The 20,424-nt window shown below is 48.3% G+C and overlaps 1 protein-coding gene across 5 annotated transcripts in view; it reads left to right on the top strand.

Moving 5' to 3' along the window:
• TLL2 (tolloid like 2) overlaps positions 1-15,931 on the top strand; it is a 148,045-nt gene extending 132,114 nt beyond the window's left edge. For 2 of the 5 annotated variants that reach the window (XM_065521206.2, XM_065521205.2), the window contains 4 exons: positions 1,460-1,585; positions 3,735-3,862; positions 6,757-6,970; positions 10,256-10,790. In XM_065521206.2, the coding sequence (XP_065377278.1) occupies positions 1,460-1,585; positions 3,735-3,862; positions 6,757-6,970; positions 10,256-10,722 (935 nt within the window). In that variant the 3' untranslated portion in view covers positions 10,723-10,790. Of the gene's footprint in view, positions 1-1,459; positions 1,586-3,734; positions 3,863-6,756; positions 6,971-10,255; positions 10,793-12,328 lie in introns of those variants that run through there. The other 3 variants (XM_005566084.4, XM_074002312.1, XM_074002311.1) reach the window with 3 other exon arrangements.
• Positions 15,932-20,424: the final 4,493 nt, after the last annotated feature.

Here is a 20,424-nt window from a genome sequence, read left to right as displayed (position 1 = left end):
TGGTCTCGAACTCCTGACCTCAGGTGATCTGCCCACCTCGGCCTCCCAAAGTGCTGGGATTACAGGTGTGAGCCATGGCACCGGGCGTCTCTTCTGCATTCTTAAAGGGTCTTACAAGGGCTCTTACTTGTCCTGATGACATAAGCAGGTAAAATACAGTGTTCGAGGAGACATTAACCATGGTGAACAAGAGGGTGTAGAGAGTGGACGAAGACAGGGCTGACCCCTAAAGTCATTCCGGTGATGGCAGGGAAGCAGGGGAGGGAGGCTGATCTTCGGTAAATGCAGGAACAAGCTGGGTTAGGATAGGGCTGCATACAAGGACCACAAGCGTAACAAGGGCCAGCACCTGAGTTCTCACATAATAATTATGCAGCTAACACTGTGGGCTGGGTGCTGCTTTAATTAATTTGCCCCTCCCAACAACCTGTGAAGTGAGGATACCATTACTGTCTCCATTTTACAGGAGAGGCAACTGAGGCACAGAGGGCAGGAACTGTCTATGGCCACAAGAGCTGGAAGTGGTGGGGTAGGGCTGGCCCTCTGCTGTGTGTCCAGCTTCTCCACGTGCAGAGGGCGGTGTGGAGTCGTGGCACTTGAGCCCAGGCCTCGGGGTCAGCCATAGAGGATGCTTGCTCACTGAGTGACCTTGGTCACATTAGCCATTCTCAGAGTCAGTTTCCTTACTTGTTTTTGTTTTGTTTTGTTTTTGAGACGGAGTTTCGCTCTTGTTGCCCAGGCTGGAGTGCACTGGCGTGATCTCGGCTCACCGCACCCTCCGCCTCCCAGGTTCAAGCAATTCTCCTACTTCAGCCTCCCAAGTAGCTGGGATTACAGGCCTGCGCCACCACGCCTGGCTAATTTTTGTATTTTTAGTAGAGACAGGGTTTCTCCATGTTGGCCAGGCTGGTCTTGAACTCCCGACCTCAGGTGTTCCACCCGCCTCGGCCTCCCAAAGTGCTGGGATTACAGGCGTGAGCCACCACGCCCGGCCAGTTTCCTTACTTATAAAGACTGGCAGATAGAGAACTCCCTCCTAAGGTTGGATGAGAATTAACTTAGATAATGCATGGAGTGCTTGGGACTGTGCCTGTTCCATAGTAAACATTCAGTAAGTAGGAATTACTGTCATTATTGTTACTACTGTGATTAATACTAGCCTGTCCTTCAGGGAGCTCCTTGTTTTGAGCAGGGAGCAGGGCCAGAGAACAGAGAAAAAGTACTTGGAGAATCCAACACATACCAGGGCCAAGTGCTTGGAAAATGAAACAAGTAGATATGCAAGAAATCTGAGGTGAAGATGTTCCCGCTTCACTCCCCCAGTGAGGGAACAGTCAGAGGGGAAGGGGAGCAATCAGAGAAGCTTCCTGGAGGAGGCCGTTTTTAAGTGGGATTCTGAGCCCTGAGGGACGTTCGTAAGTTGGCGTCTCCTCTTAGAAGAGTTCATTGATCTCCCCAGACAAGGACGAGTGTGCCAAGGACAATGGCGGGTGTCAGCACGAATGCGTCAACACCTTTGGGAGCTACCTGTGCAGGTGCAGGAACGGCTACCGGCTCCACGAGAACGGGCATGACTGCAAAGAGGGTGAGGCTGGACCTCCGGTTGTTGGGGGGTGGGCTGACCTTCGCCACACCCCAAACCCCTGTGAGCATGTGCATGAATGAGGGGCTGGGGTGAGGAGCTCTTCCACTTTCTGAGCTGAGGCCCAGCCACTGCTGTCCTTGTGGGAGAGAAGTTTTCCCCAGGGCATCTCACTCCTTCAGGGGGCACCTGGGGGCCTCAGGTGCTGTAGGCTGAGTTATTTTTGCAAATGATTAAGCCTGCAAGCTCTGGAATCTGAATACCTAGGTCTACATCCTGGCTCTGCCGTTCCCTGGCTGTGTGACCTCGGGCAAGCTATTTAACCTATCTGAGCCTCAGTTTTTTCTTTGGTTAAAAGGGTCTAAACATAACCTCCTTCTTAAAATTTTTGTGAGGATTAAAACAAAGTATTTCAGACTCTCTGACACATATTATGCCCTCAAACATCAATAAAGATCAGCCTTTTATGTCTTTGTCATATATTAATTACCATATGCAGGTCCCATAGGAAAATAGGATTTGAAAAGCTTTGCTCCATTTTCCATTCACTGTAGGAAATTCTTCAGGGCCAGGTGGCTTTTACTGTCCACGGTCCAGTCATTCTGGAAAAAGCCTCCCTTCTGTTCTTACCCTGCCCAGTGAAGGGAGTTTGAACACTTATGACAAACACACAGGCTTCCAGGCCTTGGCCCCAGCTGTGAAGCCCTGCAAAGGAAGTCAAGGGTGGAGGAAGATGTGGAAGACACACAGCCCGATCTCTGGAATAAACAGTCTGGAGTTAGGAGGTTTGGCTGGGTGCCGCAGAATCTGGTCGGGATCTGCCTAGAATGTTACAGGAGGCGCTGACATGTCTTCAGGAGGAGGCGGCCACCCTCCAAGCCCAGCCCTAGGGCATGGTCACAGGTGGTGGAGGGGCTGGGTGGGAGGCTGGTGGAAGAACCAAACAGGGAAGGAACAGTCAAGCCCCTGTGAGGCAGGCCCGGGCTAGGACCAGGCTTGCCTCCTACAGTGTGGGAGAGGACAGGAGGGAGGTCAACTCTCCCAAGTTCCCACCCCTGAATAGTGGCTGCGTTTGTGTGGGTTGACCCCAAGGGCAGGGGGTGTCAGAGGAAATGTCCCAGGAGCTGAGCAAATGTCCCAGGAGCCGAGCCACTCTCCCTCTGGGCGCCTGTTCTCTGTGTGGCTGCAGAGCAGATGTAGCACTAAGCAGAGGCAAATCTCTTTGGACCGTCTTCAAAGCTGCCTCCTCCCCTTCCTCCCCCGGGCCCTCCTCACCTGCCTCTCCAGTTTCTTCAGCGTGGAGCCTCTGTGTTTGTGATACAGCCCGCCGTGCTTTCTAAGCAGTGGTAGCACTGGCCTTAAAGCCAGCCAGGCCCGGTTTGAGTCCCAGCTCCGCCCCCTATCAGCAAAGCACTGTCCCTCTCCAAAGCTATTTTCTTATTTGGGAAGTGAGAAGGACTAAAGGAGAGGATGCATGGAAAATGCTGTCCACAGTGCCCAACACAGAAGAAGAGAAATGCCAGTTATTGGCCAAGATGCCAGGCATCGAACGAGTTGTGGGACCACTCTTGGCAAATAGCACTGTCACCAGGACACACTTGGTAGACTCCAAATAAAACCACTGAGAAAAACTAAAAGGAGCTTATGGATGGATGGTGCAGTGATGAAGCAGACCTCTGTTAGCCAAGATGCACTGAGCACTCACCATGGGCTGGCACGCCCTAAGCCTTTCCCATGCATTATCTCATTCGATCACATATCACCCCGACTAGGGTGGCACCCTTTTACAAATAAGGACACCGAAGCTTACATAACAGCCCCAAGTCCCATAGATGGCGGAACCAAGACGGGTCGAGGTCCACCCGACCCCACTGCCAGTGCTTTTAACATATTTGCAGGGATAACTGCAATGTGGATAGGAATAGAAAGATAGCCTGGCCCCCGAGCCACAGCCAGGAAGGCAGAAAAGCCAGTGCAAGTAAACCAACACATCCCTGAGCCAGGGGACACCTGATTCAGGACACCCCACCCCACATTTGATAAAGACCCTGAGACAATCAGGAGAGAGGGGAGGAGAACCCCCTAGAATCCTTCTCGTGCTGTCCACAGTGAATGACTTCTCTCTCTGTATGTGTCCCCCCGCCACCCACAGCTGGCTGTGCACACAAGATCAGCAGTGCAGAGGGGACCCTGGCGAGCCCCAACTGGCCTGACAAATACCCCAGCCGGAGGGAGTGTACCTGGAACATCTCTTCGACTGCAGGCCACAGGGTGAAACTCGTGAGTCATTTTTGTAGTTTACTGAGAACATGGACTTGGGTATCAGGCAAATGTGCGTTTGAGTCTCTGCTCTGCCACTTCCCAGCTCTGTAACTGGGGGGAGGTGACTCAACATTTCCAGGTCTCAGTTTCATTATCTGCAAAACATGGATACTAATGAAGCTTACTTCATCGGGCTGTTGTGCAGATTAAAAGAAACAACACACAAAAGCTCTATAGATCACACCTGGGCACAGTGGGACCAGCAGGAGGCAGCATCCACCACCTACATCTGCAGTGCTGTTTGAGATTCACTTGTTTCCAGTTTTAAATTTTTTACAAGACAATATAGTCTCATGATTAAAAACAAGATGAATCAGTACAGGAGGTTGGAAATAGAAATCAAAAGACCCCAGAGCCCCCATTTCCACTCTAGAAATGACCACTCTGAACACATTCTTATGGATCCTTCCAGAAATTTTCTGTGGACAATCATGACTGTCAGTGCACAGGGAAATATATATGTTTTTGTTACTCAAATTCCTCTAATAAAATCCTATTCATATTTTTTCTACAACTTAATTGTTTTTCCATTAGTAATAGGAGACTAAGTTCTTTATGCAAATTCCCTCTTGAATTAAAAGTTCCTCCCCAAGCCTTTATTTAAAGTCTTTTTCACGTATATGATGTGTGGTTTGCACAGTTATTTCAAAGAGGAGTTGAATCTCCTAGGAGTCTCATTTCTCAACCCCCAGGGAGGGACTCCCACATTTTGGAGAATAAAGAAACCCTTTTGCCAGCTGGAGAATGTATTGTACTTCAGGCAGACGGACATTTTTTAAATGGGTTTTTCTGACTGTAGAGGTAAGTAGGATTGACCCTGTGAACGGTGGACGGATAACTCAGGGAGAATGGAGGAGAACAGAGAGGGAGAAGTCCATGATCAATGGACTATGGCGCAGGGACTTGCAGGATGTTTGTTGGTGAGAGCCATGAGTGAGGAGCAGAAGAGGCGAATGGGCCCCCAGGGCGTCGAGGGCTGAAGACAGGGCCTCTGACCACAGGGTGCTCCCAGCGGACAGCTCACATGCTGGGCCGCCCGTGGGGAAACTGCTGCTCTGCTAAGAGCGGCTGTCACGGGTCAGCCTTGAATCTGAGTGAGGATCAACTGGAGAGCGCCTTAGGGAAAGGCACTGCTTCTCCAAGACCGCCATCTGCTGGGAAATGTTCGCAATGGCAACATAGAGCCCCGAGGACCGCAGGGGAGGCGCCCTCTGGCGTTGGGAGCGCGCAAACGCACAACGGGAAGCGTTTGCTCGAGGCTCATACTCACACTTGGTAGTTTCCAAAAGGCGTTTCCTCGGGAAACGGATGGTGGATATATTGACTGAGCTCTTTTCGCTACCGTAGAATGTGAGTTGAATACTTCTCAAGGAAGCTGGTGGTGTTCGCTGCATGGGGATGGCGACAGGGCGCCCCATGGACCTCCTGGGAGCTCCCTGCCTGCTGAGCTTAAGGCTCCCTTCCACTGCATGGCCCTCCTGGTGCCACTGCTCCCCTGTCCAGTGTCTCTACCTACCACCTTTGCTCCAGCGCCCCCTATCTCACAGGCGGGAGAGCTCTGCCCACGTGCGTTAGTGTGTGGGAGTCATTCTTCTGAAAGCCTGCATTGCCGTGCTGGTCCTGTTTCCCCCTCCCAATCTCCATCTCCGTGCTGCCAGGCCAGAGATGAATTGAGCACCACCCCGCCCCCCACCCCCGCCCCAGCTAATGTCCTGTGTCCCTGCTCTGTCGTTTGATCCAGGTCTTCATCTGACACCATCCCCACTCACCTTATCCCATCTCCCTTGACGCTGGGGCTGCCATCAGTCGACCACCTACCCAGCACCCGAGGAGCCTGCTTTCAGGGCTGAAAAGCAGGCTGGAATGGTGGGGCGCCCCTGGCCAGCATTAGGGGACAGTCCTTAGGGGGAACAGGGAGAAGTGAGGCAGCACAACCTGGTGAATGATAGCAGTGGGGGTTGGAGAAGGCTAGCGGGGGTCAAGTTCAGCTTCATCTGTCTCCAGCTGCGTGAGCTTGGGCAGGTCAGCCAGCTTCTCTAAGACTCATTTTCCCCTTCTGCATGTTGGAAATAATAATAGCTCTTCCTTCCCAGGATCACCAGAAGTGAGAAAATGCCCATAAATACTTGGCATGGAATAAACACTCAGCGAGTGTCAGCCACCATGAAGCTGCTGCCCGGAGCAGCGTGCACCTCATACAACCTCACCAGTGTCATTTGTACTGAAGGATCATGCAGTGGAGTGCACAGGTCAACAGCAGGGTCTCTGACGCCAGAGTGCTAGATCATGGCCCAGCTCTACCAGTGTGAGACCTTGGACAACTCATCTGGCAGCTCTGAGCCTCACTTTCCTCATCTGTAAAGTGGGGATTAGACACATCACAGGGGTGTAAAGATTGAATGAGGTGATACTGGTAAAGCATTTAAAACAGCTGCCAACACAGAGAGTGGGCACTCAGCCCTTGCTGGCTCTTGGCCCTAAGTGAGAGAGAAGCTGTGTGATGGGATGGAAGGAAGACAGATTTGGGCTGTGGGAAGCCTGGCTCTGTCGCTTAATAGCTGTCAAAATGTCAAGCATTTAAACACTCTGAACCCCTGCTCTCTCGTCTGCAGTGTGGTCATTGTAGCTCATGTAACTACCTCATAGGGCCGCCTGCTGGACCAAAAGCAAGGCAGAGGTTGAGACCCTCTCTACAGATGTCCCCAAGCATCACCATGGCCACACACCCCCTGTACAGCCAACTGGAAGTCTCCCACCCTGCCTCGCCCCTTCCTCTCCTAGAACTGGAGAGGAGGCCCCCACCCCGGCTGAATGTCAGGCCCTTGCCTTACTTTCTGCTCTTCTGTCCCCAGACTTTCAATGAATTTGAGATCGAGCAGCACCAGGAATGTGCCTATGACCACCTGGAAATGTACGACGGGCCCGACAGCCTGGCCCCCATCCTGGGCCGTTTCTGCGGCAGCAAGAAACCAGACCCCATGGTGGCTTCGGGCAGCAGTATGTTTCTCAGGTTTTATTCGGATGCCTCAGTGCAGAGGAAAGGCTTCCAGGCAGTGCACAGCACAGGTACCTGGGGTGGGATACTGGCTTCCAGCTGATGAGCACTTGGACAGGAGACAGAGATATGGTGAAGGCAGGACAAGGACTGCCTTTTATTCTGACCTGGGGAGGGCTAGGGGAGGAAGGTGCGTGATAAAATGTCCTATTAAAATGAAGCATCAGGCTGGGCCCGGTAGCTTGTGCCTGTAATCCCAGCACTTTGGGAGGCCGAGGCAAGCGGATCACCTGAGGTCAGGAGCTTGAGACCAGCCTGGGCAACATGGTGAAATCCCGTCTCTACTAAAAATGCAAAATTAACTGGGCATGGTGGTGGGTGCCTGTAATTCCAGCTACTCAGGAGGTTGAGGCAGGAGAATTGCTTGAACCCTGGAGGCAGAGATTGCAGTGAGCCAAGATTGTGCCATTGCACTCCGGCCTGGACGAGTGAGACTCTGTCTGTTAAAAAATAAAAAACTAAAATGAAGCCTCAGCAACCATAGGGAAAATGGCTGTTTTCTTTCAATATCCTTAATTGACACAATTTGAAATGGACAACCCTTTGTTAGTACCCCATTTTTTCCTCCCTCCTTCTTTCCTTCCTTTCTTCCTGTCTTTTAAAAAATATATTTTGGCCAGCCACGGTGGCTCACACCTGTAATCTTAGAACTTTGGGAGGCTGAATGGGGAGGATTGCTTGAGTCCAGGAGTTCAAGACCTGCCAGGGCAAGATGGTGAGACCCCCGCCCCTCACTGCAATCTCTACAAAATAAAAACTAGAAAATATAGTGAAGCGTGGTGGTCCCAGGTACCCCGGAGGCTGACGCAGGAGAATTGCTGGAGCCCAGGAGTTCAAAGCTGCAGTGAGCTCTGATCATGCTATTGCACTCCAGCCCGGGTATTTTGCTGGTGTATGAAGTCCAGAAGTTGGGTAACTGAGTGGTGAAAGCAGACCTTTTATCCCTGTAAGGACCAGTTCTGGAAAGTGAAAAGTGTTTCTGTTCCCCATGATTTTTTCTTCCACTCAAAATGTAAATAGCTGTATTAGGTGCTTTGGTGGGAAATGTATGTGCTTATAACTTATATTATCTACTTCATTAAGTAGAAGAATGTCAGTAGGAAATTTGGCTCTGCTCTTTAGCCATTAAAATGTTACCACCTGGGACTAGTGCCCACGGAAGCAAATCTGACCCTTTGATCCTGATGTACAATTGTGTCCTTTGTCAGAGCCGGTGGCCACCCAAAGCCCACTCCGCTTCTGTAATGCTGAGTCTGAGCTCACGATCATGCGACCCTGTGATCCTTTTAACAGCCCCTACCCCCAGTTTTTTTTCAGTACCAGAAAATATAAATTAGGTCAAACAAAATGGCAACCAGCATCCTGAGGCAGTTCAGCCTCCCCTTGCACAGCAGAAAACACTGCATGTCAAACTCCCTGAGGAGTTCTAGCTTCTGGTTCTAGCTTCCTCCAGGGAAGTTTAAAAGCCCTCTTGTCCCTGCAGATAGAAACCAGGAAGAACATAGGTGCTTCAGGGTCCTAGCAGGAAATGGGGGCACATTCAGAGTCATTATTTGAGGAGAAGTTAATAAAGGGACAGGTAACAAAGGGGTGAGAGGGTATGGGACACTGTAGGACAGTGAAGCTACCAGAGCAAGGAACTGCAACCCCAGACCCAGAGGATGAGAGGAGGGAGCAGTTCCTGGAAGCTGGAGACAGAGAGGGCTGCATGCAGAGACCCTGTGGCTGCAGCTGTGACCTAAGTAGAAGAACAGCTGTGGCAATCAGGGGACTAAATACCCTGGCCTCTCTCTCCTCCCTCCATCTGATCTGCTGGTGCTCCCATGGCTGAACCTGCAGCAGAGGGCACGGGGGTCACCGATGGAGGCCAGGGGTCCACCTCCCGGGGCCCAGGCAGGTGGGGAGGGTGGGGGCGTCCGGCAGGATGGAGGGGAGGTGTCCCGCCCTGCTCTGTGTTCATTTCATGACCACCCAGCTCTCAGGAATTTGCAATTTCTCCAAAACGGGTTAGACCTGTAAGACATTCTAAGCCAGAGCCAACACAGGACTCAGAATGGGCAGTCAGACAGGACTGGGCCAGGCGGGGCGTGGAGCTCCAGAGGGGCCTCAGAGTGTTAGGAGCTAGGTGGCCCAGAATCTACAACAGTGTTTGCCTGGGCCCCTGGGGGGCATGGAGCACACAGGGGAGGGGCTGTGCAAGAATTTGCCTCCAGAATTTCTGGTGCTTGCTAATCTAGACCAATCTTGTCTACCTATTTTACTTATTTATTTACTTTTATTTATTTATTTTTTTTTGAGATGGAGTTTTGCTCTGTGGCCCAGGCTGGAGTGCAGTGGCACAATCTCAGTTCATTGCAAGCTCCGCCTCCCAGGTTCAAGCGATTCTCCTGCCTCAGCCTCCTGAGTAGGTGGGATTACAGGCGCCCACGACCACACCCTGCTAATGTATTTTTAGTAAAGACAGGGTTTCACCATGTTGGCCAGGCGGGTCGCAAACTCCTGACCTCAACTGATCCACCCGTCTCAGCCTCCCAAAATGCTGGGATTACAGGCGTGAGCCACCGCACCCGGCCAATATCCATTTTATTTTATGTGGGCTTAAGTGTCCAAGACACAAGGTACTATATATAGGACCAGGGCCAACAAGAGTTACTGTCCTTGTATAATAAAAAAACCAGAAACAAAGTCTACAGAATACAAGCCCAGAACCTGAGGGGCAGCTCACCTGTGACACCCACAGGGACCTCAAAGTTGGCCTATGGTCAATGCCCTCAGTTGCAAGAACCAGTCAAGTAGGGTCTGAAGTTTCCAGGGTTGAGGGCTTACCCGCGGTTCCGATGTGCTTTTATCGCCCTCTGTTGGCAGAAATGACAAATTACAGTCAGTCCGTGGGGCGAGTGTGAGCCCTTCTCAGATGCATCCAACCCTTCCAGGGAATAAAGTGGCAAATAGATCCACCCACATCCCAGCGACCAGTGAGGCGAACCATCCATTGGCTCCATGTCTCCATAACTCGAAAAAGCAAAAAGCAGCCAGCTCTTTTCAATGGCATGCTCACGTATTCTCAAGCTGGGAACAGGCGACCTTGGCTTGTAAGGGCCACTTTGCACCCCCGAGGGAGCCCTGACCTGGGAGCCAGGGGCCTCTGTGTACTCCTCCATCAGATGGGGTCACGAGACCACCTGGCCTCTCCTGCCAGGCACGCACCAGGCTCTGTAGAGAAAACTGAGCAGACGCAGGCGGGAGGCACGAGGGTGTCTTGTGCTGAGGGGACATCTCACTTGTCTCTGCTCCAGAGTGCGGGGGCAGGCTGAAGGCTGAAGTGCAGACCAAAGAGCTCTATTCCCATGCCCAGTTTGGGGACAACAACTACCCGAGCCAGGCCCACTGCGACTGGGTGATCGTGGCAGAGGACGGCTACGGCGTGGAGCTGACATTCCGGACGTTTGAGGTTGAGGAGGAGGCCGACTGTGGCTATGACTACATGGAAGCCTATGACGGCTACGACAGCTCAGCGCCCAGGCTCGGCCGCTTCTGTGGCTCTGGGGTAAGTCCCGGAGACGCTGGGGCCGGGGCAGAGTGTGATGAATCACAGCATGAGTTGTGGAGTGAGACACACCCGGGTTTCAGTCCTGGCCACCTCCTCCATCCACTTCGAGCAACGGCGAGGAGGCACGTTTTGCTGAAGCGGAGTGGGAAGCGGGAGAAATGTCAGGAGGCTGGGAGGCAGCCAGGGGACCAGTCTTTGAAGGCCCCTTACTGAGGCAGCCATGGAAGAGCACTTTTCCTTTTAGGACTTTCCCCCTATTTTTGCTAAGTCTTTCCCTCTCCCCCCACTTTTTTTTCCCCCCGAGACGGAGTCTTGCTCTGTCGCCCAGGCTGGATTTCGGCTCACTGCAACCTCTGCCTCTTGAGTTCATGCAATTCTTCTGCCTCAGCCTCCCAAGTGCCTGGGATTACAGGCATGTGCCACCACGCCCACCTAATTTTTGTATTTTCAGTAGAGACAGGGTTTCACCATGTTGGTCAGGCTGGTCTTGCACTCCTGACCTCAAGTGATCCACCTGCCTTGGCCTCCCAAAGTGCTGGGACGACAGGCGTGAGCCACCACGCACAGCTGCTCTCCTCCATTTTTATTTGGCCCCCAGGCTTTAAAAATATTTAATTATGCTTTTATATATTTCTTATATTCACATTTCTCTCCTCAAGCAAAACCAAATGCCAATGAAAATGACAAGTCACTTACTATACACAACAATAGTTGTACTCAAGGTCATCATCAGTGTTCTCATTGTTCACTTTTTCAGTGGGCCTGTTGTGTTTGCTATTTCTCCAGCACCCGACATAGGGCTTGGCATATAGTTGGTGCTTGGTGGGAGTTTGTGCACTGGCCAGTACAGTGTCCCGGTCACTCCCCTGGCTGCACCACACTGGACACTGCCCATACTGGGCACCAGCCCCCTCCTTTCTGTTGCCTCCAGGCCTGGTCGCTCAAGTTTCTTTGCTATTGGCTGGACTTAAATCACATCATTTTGGAGTCACCAGTGCTCCTGTGCTAAACAGAAATTCAAATTGTCATTTGTATTTTTTGAATAATTCCCCATCTTCTTTCACCCTCTAGAAAAGGAAGAATGACACAGTGGCACTTAGCCAATGCACTGCCTTTGACAAAGTCTTTCCAACTGTGGGGTCTGTGGAAAGGAACCTCTTGGAGGGTCCTGAGCGGTTAACCGTGGGGGAAGCTCACTTTGGCTCCACTAGAACCTCGCAGGCAACAGCCTTGGAATGTGGCTCCCATTCACAGACCACCTGGCAAAACCTTTCTGACAAACGTGGTGGCTCCATCCCAGTTTTTGTCCTTGGAAGGGACAGAGGCCTGAACAATGGTCTTTGTTTCAGGTCTCCTGGGAGACACATCACAATGATGACCCTGGAGTTCGGTGATGCATGGTGCATCCTTTACAATCAGAAGGGCCGGAGCTTGGGTCCTGCCTACCTGGGAGAACTTGAGTCTCAGTTTCTTGAAGTGAAAAATGGGGATAGTACCTGCCTTATAAGGTTGCTGTAAAGTTTACATAAGATCTGGAAGTGCCTAGCACAGCACCTGACCCACCTGCGTACTTAATAAGTAATAGATTCTATATGAGCTATGCACCTAGGATCATCCTTGGAAGAGCAGGGCCTGCAAAGCTCTCTGGAGCAGAATTTGCAATGTTTTCTTTTGGAAAGGAGCTTGTTTGGATGCTCTTCAAAGTCTCTGGTACCAGGGACACATCCTGTGTCCTTGCATAAGATCCTGTCTCGTCCTCCTAATTTTCAACTCCAATCACAGCTAAAGTCCTTCTCGTTTCCCTTTCGCCTTTCCTCAGCCATTAGAAGAAATCTACTCCGCGGGAGATTCCCTGATGATTCGATTCCACACAGATGACACCATCAGCAAGAAAGGCTTTCATGCCCGATACACCAGCACCAAGTTCCAGGATGCCCTGCACATGAAGAAATAGTGCTGATGTTCTTGAAAGACAGAAACTGAGAATGTTTTGTTTTTGTTTTTACAACAATAGCACCTTGAAAAATCTGCCCTAAAACAGTGTACAGTATTTTTCTCAAACAAAAACTCAGAATCCAGTCTTGGAGGTATATATTTGAATGAAAGTCATGTAAGCTTGGCCAACAAGGTGGAGAGAAAATGTTCTTTTGATTCTGTCTGCAATGTTATCACTCATGAACTGTTAAAGATTAGGATTGAAGTCACTGACCATTCAAGCTATGTTTGTTCATACCCATTCTCCTTGTCCCTTGCTCCTATGTGGCAAAAGGCCAGCCTTGGGGTTGGCCGTTCCTCTAATTTGGACTTGCTTGCAAAGGTGCCGGGCTGTCTTCTGTCTATGCTGGGCATAAGGGATGAAAGCTTGGCTGTGACTAACATATGGCTCACAGCTTTGGCTGGAATCATTTTCTTTCTCTCTGCCAGGGACACGTCAACCAAGAAACCTGAAAATATGGATGGATGTCAGGACTAAAAAAGGCATCACAGTAAGCAGTGTGCACAGAGAAAGTTTCGAGTATGAAAATCATTGTCATGAAGTTAGGACACCACGAAGCCATTTCTCAGTCATTCACACTCCTTGTCCCTTTGGTTTCCCGCACTCCCTAATTGCATTGGGGGCTAAGGCATTCATTATGAATACAGCAGAACATTTGCTGGCAAGAGTCCTGTCTGCTGAGAAGACAATATTGTGACTCGTCCTGAAATTTTTTCATTCATTGACTTTGAGAAGACTCCACCTGTGCTTGGAATTCCACGGGCTGCGAAGAACATTTCTTCTTTTAGCTTTGGAGGCACTTGCCATGGCACACCTGGACTCCTTGACACCCAATTCAAACTGCATTTGCAAAATGTGCAAAGACATCTTATGAGGGACCAATTCAGGTTCCTTGTGGGGTGAACACTGTTGAGGACTGGTTAATTATAAGTTATGTAAGAATCATCGCCTTGTGGAACAAGTCAATCAGCGACTAGCTTCCTGTAGCCAATCAGGTTAAAGAGTGCGTTGGTAACTTTGCTCTGATTAACTAATATTCAATCACCAACTTGCAATCAGAATTCACAACACTTGGCACTTGTTCTAGAGAAGTGTAGAGGATGATGTTTACATAATTTTAGCACCTCAAAGTATAATTTAAACAGTGAGGTAGTTTTGAATGGCATTTCATTAAGGCATCTATGGGCATTATGAGCTAAAAGCTGTGGTATGTTAGCTTTAAAAGAGTATTTATGTTGGAATAATTTTTAAATAATGTTTACATAACTGTAAGTCCTGTTTGGTTAGTGTTGAACGCAGGGCGGCACACGAGTGTTTTTGGTTAGAGCCAAGAGAGCTCCCATGCGCCAGAATTCCTTTGGGATGAATCAGCATCATTTTAGACAAAGTATTTGTAAAAAGGTGAAAGGTTATATTTTTTACAGATCAGAATATGGCACCAGAGGACTGTGTCTCATTAAAGTGATTGCTGGGAGCAAAAACTAGAATGATACAAGGAAAGGTCAGAGAAATGCATGGGAATATTTTTTCCTTAAAACAAAAAAATTAAAGTATTCTTATTAATAATATATGTCTGTATATATGTATGTATGTAAAAGATCAGCTGTCAAAGCCTTAATCAATGCAGTGTGGAAAATGCCAATCCCTGGTCCTCGCTTTACTGTGGGCCCTGCAGGATTGGCTCTCCGTTTCCTGCCTCTCCTTTCACCAAACTCTGTTTTCGCCTTTCTCGGCACTGGACTGAGGCTCAGCCTACACGCTCATATTGTGCATATGGCAGACCCTGCCCCACGTGCGCTTCGATACGGCAAATGGAGCAGCTGACCTCGTGGCTCCAATCCCATCTGCCTGTTAGGGTAGATTCCATTTCTCTGATTTTTGTATTTTCTGAGGTTTTATGTGGTCTCATCTTGTCTATGAGAGTTGAAACTGGAACTGGGATACCTAAGATGGCTGTTAAGGTTCTTTCTCCAAGAAAATAAAAGTTCTGCAGTTTTAACTTTTAGAAGTCTAAGCAAGATTAACAAATTTCATAGAAAAGTGGGAGGGAGTCAGAAACAGAGTTGGTGCTGCTCAGCAGGACAGTGAAACAATGATACTTCTTTTCATCTCCTTAGCATGAACATTTTCAAAAACACACAGCTTCAACCATTGTCACCATATGGCCAATTTGCAACAATGGGACTCTTATGAAAAACCTTTATTTAGGCCTTCTGTGTGACGTATCCGCAGAAAAGACAAGCTCTGATTCAGCTGGGGCTAGCTGGGCCGCTCCTCTGGAAGCCCACACTTGTGGGGGCTTGGGCATGACACGGGTTCTTGCAAAGAAACTCGAGCTGGCTTCACCAGAGAGAGTCCATTCAGCAGAAAGACCCAGGCCTCTGCCTTGGTGCTTCCAATTGCTCAGTGACCTGCCTGCAAGCATCCCCAGAAGCAAACAGCAGAGGTAGAAGATACCGCTGCAGCCTGCTTTGTGCTTTAATTGGGTACCAAGCTTTGGGGATGACACTGAGTTGCAAAAATAGTTTCAGTTCAGAGAATTGTCTTAGGACAACAGGCTAATGAAGGATTTGGGGTCTAGGTTTTTAGCCTGGCTCAGTTCTGGTGTAACCTGGTCTAGCAAAAGCTAAGCCTGGATTGCAGGGCAGGAAAAAATCTGGAATTAACTTTAGCCAGTAGAATTTCTTCAAACAGAGAAAGAGAGGCTGTTCATTGATCCACTATTCCCTCTATTTTCCTCTAAGGTAAATATTTAGAGGTATTTACTGGTAAGGTGAAGTTTCCCCTCTATTTCTATTTTACAATTTCTCTCTAAAGCAAGCTTGTCCAACACATGGCCCAGGACAGCTTTGAATGTGGTCCAACACAAATTTGTAAACTTTTTAAAGAAACATTGTGAGATTCTTTCTGTGACTTTTTTTCTCATCAGCTATCGTTAGTGTTAGTGTATTTTATGCATGGCCCAAGATAATTCTTCTTCCAGTGTGGCCCAGGGAAGCCAAAAGATTGGACACCCCTGCTGTAAAGTTTCATATCACTCACGAATTGCTCAGCTGATTGAAATAATTTGTAAAATCCTGCTAACTAGCAAATTCACAGTGAGTTTTCCTGTTGATTGGGTCCCTTTGATAACTTCCAGATTGATATTGTTAGCGTTCCATTTGTGAATGAATGTTCCTTGGGCTTTAGCAGATTTTTTAAAGTCTCTTTTGTAGACTGAACTTCTGAACATCAATCCCAAATGCCTAAAAGTTTTCTTTTTAAAAAGGAAAACTGTTTAAAGTATTATATGTAAACATATGGGTATTTTTTATTTTGTGTCATTTTACATTTCATGAAATGATGTCAGTTTCAAAGAGAAAGTGGAGAGGACCTAACATATGTCTCTACCTAGAAAGGATGGTTTCATTAAAGAATGTGGATTTATTGATGTGTCTTGGGTTTGTATTGCTAATTCAGACCAGATGGGTCCTTTTAGTGATAATTTTCTCCCATATCACAAGAGCTTGGGAGAGAGTACTAAAAGGGGGCCCTTCTCTACAGCCTTCCACTCTCTGGTGAGTACCCAAGTGCCTAGCTCCAGAACAGAGTTCACTAATGGACCCAGAAAGTCACGAGCAAAGCTAAAGATGGTTTTCAAATTTATTCCCTTTCTTACACCAAAACAAGCTGAAAATCTGACAACCTGATTGTGAAGATGTCTGCTGCCAAAACCATCCAGATGTGGTAGACATATTCCATTTGCCCCTCAGCTCCCCTCGCCACCCTCCTCTATCTGGACATGCATCTGAGGACTATATCTGACACCCGAGACTGAAGGTTATGACTCCCAGTAGGTGAGCCCCCACTCCCCGTTGGGGGCCCTGGAAGTCCCTCCTTCCACTTGCCACTTGAGGCTTAGGGGTGGTAATGACACCCTGCTTGTCTAACCTTGGGGTACTGCACTTCCCCCAAGGGGAATGTTTATAGGTAGTCATTTTAATAAACCCTTTTCAAATGTAGTAATGAGTGTATATCACTTGTCTCCTGCAGGGAACCTGACTGATACAGGGTCATTTCTAACACAAAGACAGGGACTCCATCTGATAAAGGACACCCTCTTCAGGTTGATTAGATGAAGAGGCTTTGGGGTATGTTTGGAGTTTTGTGGGTTATATTACAGAAGGGTAATTATACAACTGTGTTTTTAGAAGCACTCAGATTGCTCTCAATGCAAAATCCTTTAACACAGGCAGTTGTTTTGTGCTATACATAGTCTCAAGATTTTATGACTTTTCTGCCCATTTGCAGTCACCAATTACATAGAGATGATAGATAGGTGATTGATAGATAGATGATAAATAGATGATATAGGTAGATAGGTGGATAGATAGATGATAGAAAGAAAAAGAAAATGAAAGAAAAAAAAGAAAATGAAAGAACAAAAGAAGAAAGAGAAAGAAGAAAGATGAAAGAAAGAAGAAAGAAAGAGAAAGAAAGAAAGGAAAGAAAGAAAGAAAGAAAGAAAGAGAAAGAAAAGGAAAGGAAGAAAGGAAAGAAAGGTGATATATAGCTATAGATCTTCAGCAAGGTTTATCTTCTAGACCTAACAATGAGTCCCATTGGTGCAAGCATATGAATGCTGGTGTATCAGTCAGCATAGGCTAGCTTATGCTGCAACAACTATCCCCCAAATGTCAGGGGCTTTACATAAGATTTATTTCTTGTCCACACTACACGTTCATTTCTGGTCATCTGGAAACTCTTCCATATCATCCTCAGTCAGGACCAGGCTGATGGAGCAGCAGCATCAGAACATCGCTGGGTTTTATAATACAGGGAAAGAAAGGGTGACACATGACACACTGGCTTTTAAAACTGCCTGGAAATGATATATTACTTCTACTCATTTCATTGATCACAGCAAGTCACGTGAATGTCCTTAACTTCATGACAAGAACAAGGCAAACTAGCAACATTGGTGGGCAGCAGTAATGACTCTCACGTGTGGCATTTGTAGATACAAAAATGACTATAATTCTTCTTTTTGTTCTAAAATTTCACTTTATCCTACCTTATTCTTAATATTTTAGATAAAGATTTCTAAAAATTAGAAAAAGTCCACTGCAACAATGTTTGTATACCCACAAAATTCATATACTAAAACCCCAGCCCCCCACGTAAAAGTATTGAGCGGTTGGGTCTTTGGGACATGATTAGGTTATGAGGCTCCAGAGAGATCCCTCAGCCTCCATGTGAGGACACAAAGAGAGGACAGCTGCCTAGGAACCAGAAAGCAGGCCGTCACCAGACACTGAATCTCCTGGCACCTTGATCTTGGACTTCCCAGCCCCCAGAACTGTGAGAAATAACTTTCTGTTGTTTATAAGCCACTCAGTCGGTGGTGCTCTGTTTTAGCATCCCAAACGGACTAAGACAGCCACCTGTCATTTAGAATGGTTCAGCTTTTTAAGCTGACCAGTTGTTGCAGGGAAGACCATCCATGTGATTGGGCTTGTACAAATTTAAATGGTGACAAAATATAAATGATCCGAGATTCTCAGAGTTGGTGGCCCCAACCTTTCTCCCACTAAGGGCATTCCATCAGTGGTTTCTAAGGAGATGATTTCCAGGCCTAACTTCCAAAGAAGGAGAGCTTACTCACTTCATCCATTCCTTCTCCTTTAGGTAACAATGCCAAATTCATTTTGCAGAACCACCTCTTCTTCCATTGGAGGGACCCTCATTGGGGGGACTGTTAGCCAGGTGGTGCCTCATCCTTGGCCATATGAACCAAGCCAGACCAACCAAGTCCTCTTCATGGGACTGGAGTCCTGATCAGAGAGGCAAAAGGGCTGAGATATTTTGGAGCTCACTTTCTCTGGAAGGACACCTCCAAAAGACTGTCTGGTAGTTGCTGATCCTGAAGGCTTGGGAGCAATCTCACTCTGTCTTTCCAGAGCCTGGTTCTCTAGCCCTCTTTTCTTTCTGAGAGCTCCACTATACCCAGTCAATAAATTCTCCTTTTTAGTATTGTGTTGTATTGTATTGTGGTATTGTGTTGTATTGTATTGTATTGTATTTATTGTATTGTATTGTATTGTATTATATTGTATTGTATTGTATTTTGAGATGGAGCCTTACTCTCTTGCCCAGGCTGGAGTACAATGGCACAATCTTGGCTCACTGCAACCTCCACCTCCTGGGTTCAAGCAATTCTCCTGCCTCAGTCTCCTGAGTAGCTGGGATTACAGGCATGCGCCACCATGCCCGGATAAGTTTTGTATTTTTAGTAGAGATGGGGTTTCGCCATGTTGGCCAGGCTGGTCTCAAACTCCTGACCTCCGGTGATCCACCCACCTAGGCCTCTCAAAGTGTTGAGATTACAGGCGTGAGCCACTGCGCCCGGCCAAATTCTTCTTTTTAAAAAATTAAGCAGAGTCTGGTTTTGTTGCTTGTGACCAGGCAATCATGACTGATGGACACTTAGGCAGGGGCACCACTTGCCTGAAGATGTCAATGATTCCTCTAAAGAGATAATGTGTCAGAAGGGAGAGTTATGGATCAGTGGATGCACAGCAAACAAAAGTGCCAAAAAGGACCTCACTGGCCCTCCCCATCCACAAACAGCCTTGCCAGAGAGTGCTGGGGCCATGAACTGGAGTTCTGTGGTCCAGGATGATTCTATGCCAGTCAAGGAAAATTAAAAGCATCATTTGTACAAGCTGTGCTGATTTAAGTAGTCTAATTGCTGTAAATTGTATCATCCCTGCTTTGCAGATTAAAAGACTCAGACTGGAAGAAGTTATTTCACTTGCCTAAGACCATGCAGCTTCCAGTAGGGCAGCTGTGGCTCCAAACATAGATCTCTCCAGACCATGTTGTCACCAGTAGGTTCAGTTTAGGCTGTCACTGTGGAGTCTTGGAAACTGGAAGCCCACGAGGCAGAGGCAGCACTGGTCTTGTTGAGGATAGCGTCAGTGTCGGCCATGTTGCAGGTGGCTGATTACCACAGTCTAAGAACTGATTAGAACAGCAGCTGTCACCCCTGACTGCTCATTAGCGTCCCCTGGGGATGCCCCTGCCTCACTCTGATCAATTAAGTCAGAGTCTCTGAGGGCGGGTACTAGGCATCAGGAGTTTTTATAACCAGCCCCCCTACTGCCTCCTAGGTGATTCAGGTATGCAACCAGGATGGAAAAACCACCTGATTAAAGGCAATCTGGTCTCCACTCTGCCACTAAACTGCTCTTGTCAAGGCCACCAGCAACCCTCATACTGGGAATCAGAAGGCTCTTCTGGCCTCTTCGGAGGCTACCTCTCAGCAGCAGTTGATACAATTAACCAACATCCATTCCCCTTCTTGAATCAAATTTCTTTCCTGTGACCCCCAAACTTCTCTGAATTTCCTGCCTCACTCAACTCTCCTTGCTAGCGACGCCCCCTCTTCCAGGCTGCTAAATATCTGTGAACCTCTGGCAGGTATCCTGGTCCTCTGCCCTGTCTACCTGCTCATGCACACCTGTGGCTTTAAAACCATCCACAGACTGGCCACTTCCAAACGGATGCCTTCAGCCCCAGACCCCCTTTATCCAATTGCCTGCTTGACACCTCCACTTGGACAGCCACTAGGCTACTCAGGTGTAAGGGTAATCTGTTTCTCCAGTATTACCTGCCTAAGCCAATAGTGCCTCCATTTTTGTTAGTCAAGCCCCAAACCCAGGAATTGGCTTTATTCTTCTCTTTCCCTCACCTCTCCCTTCCCCTGCCCCATAGTTTTATCATCATCAAATGCCAGTGGCTCCACCTCCGCAGTAAGTCACACACTCATTCACTGCTCTCTTCCTATAGCAGCCACCTTCATCACTCACCTGAACTCCACTAGCCAGCCACCTGCTTCCACTCTCTTCCCCTGTAATCTTCGCTCCACAGAGAAGCCC

This window comes from Macaca fascicularis, chromosome 9 (assembly GCF_037993035.2).
Source record: "Macaca fascicularis isolate 582-1 chromosome 9, T2T-MFA8v1.1".
Lineage (NCBI taxonomy): Eukaryota > Metazoa > Chordata > Mammalia > Primates > Cercopithecidae > Macaca > Macaca fascicularis.
Note: the sequence above shows the minus strand (reverse complement) of the source record. Positions and strands in the feature narration are given on the sequence as shown.